The sequence below is a fragment of the Lagopus muta genome, chromosome 3 (genome assembly GCF_023343835.1).
Source record: "Lagopus muta isolate bLagMut1 chromosome 3, bLagMut1 primary, whole genome shotgun sequence".
Taxonomy (NCBI): Eukaryota; Metazoa; Chordata; class Aves; order Galliformes; family Phasianidae; genus Lagopus; species Lagopus muta.
Genome location: NC_064435.1, coordinates 87,820,304 through 87,832,699, shown reverse-complemented (window position 1 = coordinate 87,832,699; position 12,396 = coordinate 87,820,304). Strand labels below are relative to the sequence as shown.

Below are 12,396 nucleotides of genomic sequence, written 5' to 3'. Positions count from 1 at the left end.
GCACTACACTAATGAAATATTTTCTTCCTGAGGTAAATTAATATTCCTCTTTGCAATACACATTAGAAACACACAAAGAAGTTCCCTAACCAGGTGAGCTATTGCAATAGCATAGTGCTGCATGAAATAACTTTCCATCTCAATTGTATGTCTAACAAAACCTTGACAAACAGTTAAAATGTAAATAGAGGCACACACATACAGTAGGCAAATAGCACTATTGCTCCAACTTTTTGTCTTCAGAAACCTGGATCAGAGACACAGATCACTAGTAACCTAGTCAAACAAAAGAACTGATGGTTTCTGTTGAGAAGGAAGTCACAAAATGGATGGCACACCACATCATAGCGCCAGTGCACTGAGACACATCAGTACTAGGAACCTTCCCTGTTGTTTCCCTCTACCTAAAATGATCATGTACAATACCTCAAAAGCACCTGCTTTAGTAGGCTACAGTGAAAAAAAATAATGGAAGGTTATAATCAAAACCTGAACTTCTAGGTAACTACTGTCAACTTCTTTCTTCTGAAGATACCAAACTAACTGATTTAAGTTTCATGGCAAAAATAATATCAAACATTCAAAACCTTAATGGCAATATTGATATTGCAGAATTTAAGTTCTTCTGAATCTCCTCTTCATTTAACATGACTAAATTAATTAAATTCAGAGACTGGATAGAAGCGATTTTATCATTTCCTCAATTCAGAATGGCACAGAAACACAAAACCAACAGTCCCGTGCAGTTTTATTGCAAGGTGGAATAATATATCCAATACATCTCCTTTGCTTCATTTTTCTCTTCCTCCTTTTCCTCATTTTCCTCATGAAACTTTGTTAAACAAATGCCAAAGCCCAACAAAGCAAGCAGTCTTGCTGACAAGTATGCAGATGATGTTGCAGAGCACAGTGAGTGTGATAACTAGCAAAGAAAACAAAGGGGGTTGGTTGTTCATTTGAACTAACCAGAAGTTGGTAGATCTTCACTTATTATAACACAAATAACTAGGAAAGGAAGATCGTGTTTGGTTTTCAGTGTAAGCACAGACACTAAGAGAAGATGGCACAATTTGCTGTGAGCTGTATTTTTGGCATCAGCTTCTACCCCAATGCCCTAAAACGTACGGTGACAGCTAAAATTCTCACTCCATACGCATAATATCTGGTCTTTGAACAAACAGCTCCGTTAATGGTGATTTTGATTTTCTGCTGGTAATCCACCTGAAATAAAACCCAGCTCCAAAGGTCTACTATGAAGTGACATTGCAAGTAATTGACAGACAACCTGACACTCAACACAAAACAGAGAGGATCTGTCTGCATTTCAATGTTCTTCGTTTTTATGCTATCTAAAAAGGAAGATAAACATTCGTATGAACAAATCTTACTTAATGTACAGCTAATATCCACAGCATTAACTGGTCAAGCAAAGTGCTATTTAATGTTAACCCCTTTCACCAACATGAATTTTTATGCACAAATCATTAAATCCGGCAAAGCATTAGCAGCACGCATAAAATAACCAGTTCTGATGAAGTGAATCTTGCGTAAGTAAAGCAGTTCTTTCTGCCATGTTTTTCAAAACATTTCCTTCCAGTAACGTTATGAAGAGCAGTTTCATTTCCACCACCACAAATGCTCCTTTCTACACTATCTTAAAGCAAACCTTTATTGTTTATCAAAGTTCCCAATACAATATTTAATGAAGATTTTAAGAGCACTCAAGATTTACAAATACAACATAAAAACTTCAACAAGATTAAGATGGGTTCTTGTCTGACATTTATTAAGCCAAATCATTCTACCAGTTTACAACAAACACATCACCACTCATTTATTTCCATCAGTAGCCACTGAGTCTGAGATCTTAAACTTTAGACTAGACAAAATGGTGCAACTTAATTCAAAATACAGCAGAGATTATTCATTCCTTTCTAATCTCACATTATTCAGAAACATTAATTCTGAGGTGAATTCATCACTGAAACAGTTACATTACGCTGGGTTTTAAGAAGTAATTTCAAGGCAATAAGCTATATTTGAAAACCCCAGAGATAAAGAACAATCTGGAATACACAAGTTAAACAAAGATGTATGCACAGCCTCTGTAAGACAAATAAGCATCTATCAATATAACAAAGGAAGCCATAAGACAGCTTTTTTCCCCCTCCTTCCTCAGAAGACCAGATGCAACCACTCTGCTCCCCCTTCTCTTAATAGCTTAGATTTCTTCCAGCTTCAGTGCCAGCAAGACAAACACAGTTTACACATAGACAACCATGTAATTACAGCAAGGGACAGTTGCACGGTCCACCAACCACAAAACACTACAAAATGCATGACAATAAGAAGTCAGAGCCTCAACTATTTGTTTATTTAAATGTATGCCACAGTTTTCATTTCTCTTAGTCAAATCAATATATTTTAATCCCCTTCAAAGGCAACAATCCATGAAAATAACTAAAATACTAGAAACAAGGCAAATGCACGCCCTACAGTCCTTTAATTCCTGAAATCACAATGCCCTTCTATTTGCTGAAGAATGTCTGAGCATTGTTTCCTTTCAAAACGTGTTTCAAATCAGCCTGCACTGCAGCTTTTTGAGAACTTCAGCTTACACAAAACGCTCACAAAACGCTGGAGAAAAATAAAGGACAATATGGGAAAAAAGAAAAAGGATTTGGTAATTTTACTGCAATACGTATCTGTGTGCTGCGTCAGGGCACGTTTGAGGAAGCCAGCTGTATGGTATCAGCTTCAGGGAGGTTAAGGAACATAAACACTGAGCTGACACGAAAAATCAAAGCAAAAGAGCAAAGAAATACTGTTGCTACTCGTGGCACACTTGGTATTCCTTAAGCATTTGAAGACGCTGCCACCATGCAGACTCCATCTCAATGGCTGGCGTATCGCTAAATCGTTCTGAATTAATAATGGAGACAAAGTCCACAGATGGCATATGGTATACTTTGAGATAGACTCATTTTGACAGGTGACAAAGAAGACTACTCATCTCATTATGTGAAATTAAGCACTTATGGGAATGGCAGGTGTGAAGTGTCTCCTTTATGCAGATTTGGAAGCATCCCATCACTCACAGAAAGCACTGTAGTAGAATCATAGAGAAATCTGAAAGCAGAGATGGTGTTAAATCTTCAAGGGAAGTAAGAAAAGGCTGAGATGCAAGTCTCTGCCCTCTCAATCTGGATGATCCACATTCCCTCCTAATATGACCAGAATCTCAGATACTGAATCAGAAATCATTTTTTAAAAAAAAGGAAAAATGAAGACAAAAATCCATCTCTAGCACTACTTCACGAACATCACAAAGATTAATTTCAACCAGCTTGACTTTACAGAATAACTCCTATTCACCTTTTACCTAACACTACTGTTTTAAGGGATTGTTCCCAACCCTCTTGCTTCATCCATCACTGTAGGTGGACATAGAACACTGTCTCAGCAGAGTGTTTGTCAGTAACTCCATAACATGATTGTGGAATAAATGCCTGGAGGTTATTTTTGAAGTAGGCTGCACAACCTTATGCCAGTTTTGGTATGCACTATTACAAGAGGATGATAGCATCTCCATCTGGCAGACTGTGTACTTCAGCAGTAGCCCTGTGCAAATACACATGGCTTGCAGCACACAAAGAGTAACTCCACACCTGTGCACTCATTACAGGATTTGCAAGAATTATAAAGCAGTTCCTAATACTACCATTTTAAGACATATTTCCCTATCCAAAAGTCATGCCAATTTACAAAAATCCTCAAGTGCCATCAGCATGTGAGGTGAGGGCAAGCATTGGAACAAAGGGCACATCTCAAAATCTTGGCTTGAGACCAAACTTAAAACAAGAAAGCTGTACACTTCATGACACCTACATCAATCAGATGGCTAAGACTGAGAAAGCACTCAGGGAAACAAAACACTGTCTCCTTTGGCACGCCACAAGAAGAAAATCAAGCATGTCCTCAGCAGCTCAATTGCCAACTCCACCAAATTCCTTCTCACTGCCTTACTCACTGCCAGGCAAAAGAAACAATGCTGGGGTCTCACTTCCTTTCATTTGTTATAAACATAGCAAACAACCCTCCATGCTACCAAGAGATGTCATACAGAAGTCATAGTATCATTGGTTGTATTTGCATTAATATTGTGGTTCAAAGCAGCCGCAAAATGCTGAAGTGAAATAGCCAACAACTCCTTCCCCGTCTACAGGAGGTGATTTTTGGGTGACTGTTCAGTCTACAGAGTGATTTTTGGGGGTACAAACTGAAATCATTTCAGAGGAAACCTAAGCAATACAATAAATGTGCTCCGATCCCTCAGCAGGAAAAGAGGGATTCGAATCAATGTAGTCACCATTTAAGGAGGTCTGGATCATATATACATAGGGGCAGAAGTTTAGTTCAGGAGAACAGATTTACTTTGAAGTAAAGACTAAAAATGCATATAAAGTAGATACAATGACTTCTTTACCACATTATTAAATTTCTTGTTCTGCTACTTCTTAACATAAACGCAAACATCAAATGCAGCTGAACAAACACCACCCAAGCGAGTTCAACTCAAATAATAAAGGCTCTTCTGATGATTCTATTCACTACACATTCGATCAAAAAGTTCTTAATATTTTGCACAACCATCAAAAAAACTGCAAAGTTCCAAAGATTTTTTTCTTTGCAAACAACAAATTCCAACTGGAAAATATGTGATTGATTGCTCATCCCGTAACTGTCAATGCTACACATATGTTTAAGTATAGAAGGAGCCATTATCACCATATTTACTGAATTGAAGCCTAAAAGCCCTAACTGGCATCAAAACATACCTTCACAAGTACAGTAATGATTTTCAGGAGATAATGGCAAACATCTTGTCATTCCAATAATTTTCTTTTTTGGCGTGGTGGTGGGAAATGAAGAGCTCATAATCACTTTTTGACACCTGCAAATAAATTTCCATCTCTAAACAGCTTACTAGGCAGCTTATCAAAAAGCAAACTAAGAGTCTTTCAGTGAAGGAGCATGCTATTCCAAATACCTACAGAAAATGAAATATAGTATGGAAAAAATCCCTTCATTTTAGTCAGAGGACACAAATACTTCCTTGATAGCCGCCAAGACACCTCTTTACGTGTAGCTGAGGCTCCCCAAATCTAGGTTCACAACATAAACAATATAAGCAGGGCATTTTTCAAAGGACCAAGATGTGAGGCAAGGTCAGCCAAAACACCCCACTCTAAATATCTCCCCACGCTTCTACTTTTAAGGTACTAGAATAGTAAGTGCAACTTATGCTTCAGCTGCACATGAACTGATACATTTTTATTTTTTTGTCTTTTATTACATTATCAGGCCTTTTGTTCACAGAAAAAAAACTTCCTTATTCACTGAGCACGTTACCATTGCCATTGATATATGACAACTTCTTGTTTCTATTGCAGCTACACTATCTACAACTCTGTATTCACCTACACATCTCTGCTCTTTTTATTTACCATCTCCTCCCATCCAGACAAGTGAAAGGCAAAGGAACTCTAGCAAAGAGTTTGAATTCCAAGCACACAATTAAGTAAGTGACCTGATGTTTTCAATTATCTGAGCTTAAAATCCATTGAAGGAAAATAGAAGGGAAATAGCTATATGTGAAATGTCTTCAAATTGACATTCAAGTAAAAAAAAAAAGAAAAAAAAAGCAGTTCTAATGACAATGGAATTCATGCAACATTACAAATTAACATCTAAAAATGCATAGAAAGTCTTTGAAAATTGGTATTTTTAAAACACTTAAGACTCAGAGTGTTATTGGACTAAATAAATGCCATAGAAACTTTCTTAGTTTTGGAGGTTACAAGAATAATAGAGACAAAGTTGGAAAAACATCTCATTGGTAGGTAAGATTCAATAAATTTAGCACAAATTGCAAGTGAAGCAAAATTGTTGATGTTAGGCCGCATCTCTAGGGAAGATCAGTCCAGATCTTCCAATTAATTTATGCTTTTACATGACTGCTGCTGCCCTATGCCACTTATCACACATGTTCTTTAATGAAGTGAAATAAACTCTTGAGTAGCAGTTGCATATGTACAGTTGTGTGCAAATGCTGCAGATTCCTGATTTCTAAAGATGCACGGGTCTGGAAGAACTTCTTCCCTTTTATTGGACATACACAATAAATACATTTTCCCACATATTTTTTTCCTCAGAAGGCCAAGCACTACCTAAACTAAATCAAATGCAGCACCATTTTAAAACAGTTAATGGAAGATGTTTACAACCCATAAAATAGCTTGATAGCTTTCTTAGGAGATAACAGTGCTACGTCTGGGTTTTATCCTAATCAACTGACATGAAGGCTAATGAACTTCTCATTTAATTCTTTTGTTGTTTTTTTTTTAAATAAATCATAGTCTTACTCTTTCCTCAATTGGAAACTTAAAAGCACCTTCCCCATAAAAGGTTTATTTTGTCTGGTAAAAATGTATACAGGAGACTGCCCAACATTCCAGAGTGATCTTTCATGGATACAAGCTCAGAAAAGGGGAGTGGACAGAAAAGCAGAAGGTAAAACGACTTTTACAAATTCAGGTTGACAAATGATCAGAATTATTTCACCAAATTTCAAGCTCCAGAATTCTTGGCCATACAGTGAAGACATAAACATGATTAAAACATTCTGCAAAAACAACATATAGACTGGAAATTGTATGTAACTTAAGAGGAGAAGCAACAGCAGATGTTGCTGTGGTACAAACAGTACTGTGTACACACAGTGCATGTTCTGCAAAGCAACAGCAAAAATGTACATTTTCAGTAGGTCTGAGTCGCCTTAGATCCGTTTTTAAAGAGATTAGAGTCCTTTCCTAAATGTAAGTAAGATTAAGAGTCTAAACTTTGTAGAAAAATGAGAAAACCAAAGATTACAGACGGATGAAAAGATTACAGGTGGAAGAATTCACAGTGAAATGCTTATGGTAAGACAACTACTGACTGAAGGAACGTATCAGGGCTGCTCTGAAAGTGATGCCTCCTATTTTATTACATTGGCCCACAATATCAGAGGCAGATGGTGGTATGGCAGCAGAGGTTGAATCTTCCTGACAATATTCTGTAGCCCTGTGACAGATGGCAGCAGAGGGGCAGCCCGACAAAACGGCATCTGATGTGGAAGTGTGTATGAAGCAAAGGGGTACAGCTGAATGAATCCATGCAGAACACATTGCACCCACTGACGTCCATCAACACTTGCTGAATGTTGATAGAGACCCGACAGTGGATGTGAGCACAGTGAGGCAGTGGTGGTATGACAACAGGTCACCTCTGCTGGTGCAGACTGTTATGAGTGCAGCATGCAGGCTCCTGCCCAAAGCAGGCAAAAATGCATAGCTAATGGTGGTGATTAGTGTTTTACAGCTGAGAATTTTCTCTATCAAACAGTGTTACTGTACCTGTCATTACTTCCATCAAAATAAATAGGAGGTATTCGTTTCACAGTGACCTATGTAACACACCTTCTACCTTGCTCAGCTTCTATCAAAATTAAGATGAATGCAGTGCCCCTCTTTAGCTGGGGAGAGCAGTTGTTTTAATCAGTTGCAGGAAACAAGAAAAGAAAATCCCTCTGGGAGTACTCACAAGTTGTGCAGCAGGGACAAAAGCAGCATTCTATACCAAAATACACTTTTTATAACACGAGTTAAAATGAAAACAAAGACAGTAAAAATTAATAGAGGCCTCGCTTGCTTTTGCATAAGATGCTTTTTGAAGAATGCAAAGCTGCACAACCAAACAACTTTCTCAGATTTTAGTTCAAACTGTTTTTAAGGCTCTATCTAACTGAAGTGCATGTTAAGCTAAAGAATAAAAGAAGTTTCCTAGGAGTCTTCTGAAGACTGCATTCTTTAGCTTGGGAAGTGAAAAACAGTTTATTTCTATCAAGATAAGATACCTTGCTTCAAAAGGGAAAAGTGCAGTATTACTATCACTGAAGAAGAGGAAGCAGCTATTCTGTTAAAAGATGCCAAAGACAGTATTTTTCAGATCTGAACGCAAACTTTTAATTCTGTAATGTCATAAGAAAAGCAGCACAGACAACAGCTATTTTATCTGGATACAACTGACACATAAGGCTACAAAATCCACTTTAAATGACAACCTTTATTTTGTGACAGAATCTAACCAAACCAGACAATGTCTGAGACCAAGCTCACTTCATGCTTCACATGCACAGTACTCTTTCAAATTCACATTGTTGTTCACATTGTTTCGGATCTGATGGAACTACTTTGTTACACATTTTTCTTACGTGGATACATACTTAAAATTTCCATTTTTTAATCATGGAAGCTCTCCATATACTCAGAATAGCATCTGCCATAGGAATATGAATATATTCTTGTTCGAGGCCTGCTTACTGTGTTTCTGCAAACATTCATCTGAGTTGTACCAGGAAGACAACTTTAACCCATGAATCCACTGCCTGCTAATGACATTTGCTTCAGTTCTTGAAAACAGTAGACATGTACAGAAGCCGAGCATCACTATAATGAAGCTCCATAGGTCAGGGACCTCAGCAATATTATCATTCCAAAATGATTTGAATATCTTATTATCTAGATAACTTGCTGCATCAGGCAAATGGCTTAACCCTATTAGTGCAATTCCATAAATTTACTTGCAGACCATAATTTTTTTAAGCTACCACTTAAAATAAAATGCACTATATGCAGGGTTCCAGACTGACTCCATCAATAAATGTCTAACATATAAATAATTTTCTTTCCTTCCTTACCTCCAGATGCTCTAAAATATAGGGAGGATTTGTCATGCCAAGCCTCAGCATAGCTCCCTCAGGAATAGCTTCGACCAGCTTCCACAGAAGTGTAGGGAGGTCTGTGCCAATGTCTCTGCCATAAGCCCCTGTGTCTTCACTGGTCAGCCATATCTCACAAACACCCTCTGTGAATAAAAGGTGGAGATAATTAACAGATCTGTTTTAGAGCTGTTTATTTTATCTTACAGCTGCTCACTCTTTTTAATGCAGGATTTCACAAGGCCCATTATGCAGCCAGACTAGGTTTTCAATTGTAAGGGGGAGGGAAGGAAGGCAGGCTTATCCCATGGGTAGCAGAGGGTTATTAAGTTCATTTTATGAGCACAAGAGTGCTACAACAATGCTGTAAATTATCATTGCTGTGGAGTGATTAACATTCACAGCCAATGACTAATTCTGTGTTGCCTCTACAGCAAGTCAGTCACGTCTAGTACTCCGCTCTATTTTTTGAACCTAATTCATTAAGCACTGCAAGCAACATTACCCAAGCAAAGAGTTTGCACTCATGGCTGTTACTAGCAGTCAACTTCTTAACTGGTAAGCTTCCAATAAACAAAAACAGCTCTAAAGAATAACGACTAACAGTCCTCTTAGAATAACTGCTAAAATTCTTTCAATGAGAAAATAAAATATATTAAGGTTGCATTTAAAAAGTTAGTCATCACTACTTGACTAAGTGAGAGTGTTGAAAAGCCCTTTTCCTGCCTGTTTATACTTTATTTTCCACCAGTCAGGGACTTAGGAAATAGTATATTTGAGTTGTACTGCAAAGAGCATCGACCCCAAAAACTGAAATTTGGCAATAGTATCCTCTTGCTCAAAGAGGGGGAATGTTGCACCATCCTTTAACAATGGCTGAAAGCAACAAGGTTTCATTCAGCCACTTCCATCAGGCTGCCCAGCTCCCATCTTTTTAATAATGCAGTTCCCCTCCTCCCCCTCGCTGCTCCAAAGTGAGACATAAGCCATTGAAAACAGGGTGGCTGAGAGGAAGATTCCTGTGATTCCCACTAAGAAAAGTTAGCATTAACTCATTAGGGGCTAGATTTCTAAGAAAAACAATGAACCAGTAAACAAAACCATCTGAACACTATAACCATTCGTCAGAGCAACCACGAAGCATCAAGGCACTCTCTGGATAAGCAGAGAAAGTATCGCAAAATAAGAATGTTTACAGTATGAAAATATTTTTCAGATGAGGAAAATACAAAGAACTACACAGAATCAAATCCAATAAGAAGAGATACAATAAGAAAACCACAAATTTTGTAAAAATGGAAACGCTCACTGTGGACAGCAGATGGATCATGAAGGTAGACAGCAGCTATGTCAAGCAAAGATAATTCTGTTTGGATAGAAGAATTCTCACAGTGATTCATTAATTGCAGCTGAAAACATTTACATGCTAAAGGTAAACTAAGAAACTCATCACTCAGTAAGTTGTTAAGCTTTAAGAGTAAAAAGAGAGAGATGCACAGCTCTGTTGGTGCAGGAGCCTAGTGGCAAGCACTCTTGAAGCAGTGCTCTCTGGGCATCCAACTTTCCATCACAGCTTCGTAGCAACATTTGAGCAGGGCTGCCCAGTGCCTTAGGTACACTGAACTTGCCTACACACACAGTCATACACTGGGTTCCACTGCAGTTGCTGAGCATTTTAGAGCTGCATTCACAGCAGACAGTACAATGTTACAAAACGTATTCCGAGATTTGTTTGCCCTACATTTTCCTGAGTTATAGAAAAAAAAACCACGTGAATTACAGATCACCCACATTTTAGAAATAAATGCAACACATGATATAAATGATGGCCAGCATCCTGTTGTGTTCTTTATATCAGCTTCCAATAGCTACCATCACACTACAAAACAGTAATTCACTTGCTGTTTTTCTACTGAAATAGAGTAAATCTCACTTTTAAGCTTTCATCTGGCTAGGAATGGAAATAACATTCAGGTGGAAAACAACAGTGAGGTTTTAAAGCTGTATAGGTGGGGACCATTAGCACCCTGGTGGGCTGAAACTTCAAACCAAATCACGTGAAGAGGAAACAGCTGTAATAGCAAACCAGCAACAACAAGAATAACTGTCTCGTCTGCTCTCCTATCACGATGCTGAACAATAAGCAGTGGGAATAATTCACGCTGAGACAGCCAAAGATGAAGTCTCAATAAGAGGAGCAGGGGGAGAGCACCTGTATTTTAGAGAGCTTCCTTCCCAATTTCAGGCTGACGAAATGAATCTTCCCATGTTTAAAGACGCTGTATTTATAAAAAGAGTAAGTGAACTCCATGAACAACTATGGCAATGCAGGCTTGGTGGCAGTTGTTGCTAAGCTGTTTATTCTAGCCCTCTGCATCCCAAGTTCAGGAGCCTCTACTTAAACTGAATAATAAAACAATAGAGTCTCAGTCTTCTTAATAATGGGGAAAATCCCTTCCTTCTTCCACTCAGCCCTCTGCCCCTCTGCACTAAAGCTGTATGTAGAAAACTATTCAAATCCAGTGTCTAGCTGGGGATAGCATTCTGTTTCCCTTCCTCTGCAGTAAGCCTGACCAGCTCATACGCCATTCTGTTATTTGATAATTTTGGTGCTAATAAAAGCAAGCTGATTTTGTAAACAAGAAAATTGATCCAGCCTGCAGAGACTGGATGTGTAAACTCAGAGAGTTTGTTACATTATTAAGGTCAATTATCATTATATTCAAGTAATTACATGTCTGTCTTTGGTCAGAGCACATAGTTTATTCCTCATTCTGCCGTCACCACCCAGCACAAGAGTAACCTCAACAGCTGGATCCCAAGCTGTGCCCTGCTGTAATTGGAGATGACTGAGAATGAAAAATGTTGGAAAACAAAATGTTTCCAAGTAAATAAAGGAAGTTCTGAACCAATTCCTTCTCCAGCATCTCATTATAAATAATAACAATTGCAGATCATCTGAAACACGCTTTAACTTAATTTTTGAAGAGCAGTCTAAACAATCCTTATAAAGGGAAGAAGAAATCCTACAGTGACTTTATATATGTTTCAGTTTTAGAGACCACTTGAAATGATTTGTTTCTTTAATTTAAAAATTCTAGACCTTTATATTTCACTTTATTTCCACGCCACTATTGAAAACACTTTTCAGCAGTAGCACAGTTATTAATTTGAAGAGAAATCTACTCCATCTGAAAAATTTACTTCAATCTACAAAACCGTCATAAGAATTTAAAATATCAGATGCTAATCCTACTGAAATTCTTTCATTCGTTGGCCTACTGTTTAATTTCTCTGCAGGCTGCTATGGTGGGAGACAGCCAGTTCTGACCTTCTCGCTATTCCACGTACAATATCATAAAGTCCTAGAATGGCATGGGTTGGAAAAGACTTTAAAGATCATTCAGATACCCTGTCATGGGTAGGGTTGCCAACCACTAGATCCTGTTGCCCTGGGTCCCATCCAACCTGGTCTTGAACACCTCCAGGGGTGGAGCATCCACAACTTTCATGTCAGAACCTCACCACCCACTCAGTAAAAAAATATTCCACCCAAATGTAATCTGAATCTTCTC

General features: G+C 38.1%; 1 protein-coding gene across 3 annotated transcripts in view; it reads right to left on the bottom strand.

Annotated features, from left to right (window-relative positions):
- The window catches only part of CDKAL1 (CDK5 regulatory subunit associated protein 1 like 1), a 361,348-nt gene that overhangs the window by 133,938 nt on the left and 215,014 nt on the right, over positions 1-12,396 (bottom strand). For all 3 annotated transcript variants that reach the window (XM_048940100.1, XM_048940101.1, XM_048940102.1), the window contains one exon: positions 8,801-8,967. In XM_048940100.1, the coding sequence (XP_048796057.1) occupies positions 8,801-8,967 (167 nt within the window). The remainder of the gene's footprint in view (positions 1-8,800; positions 8,968-12,396) is intronic.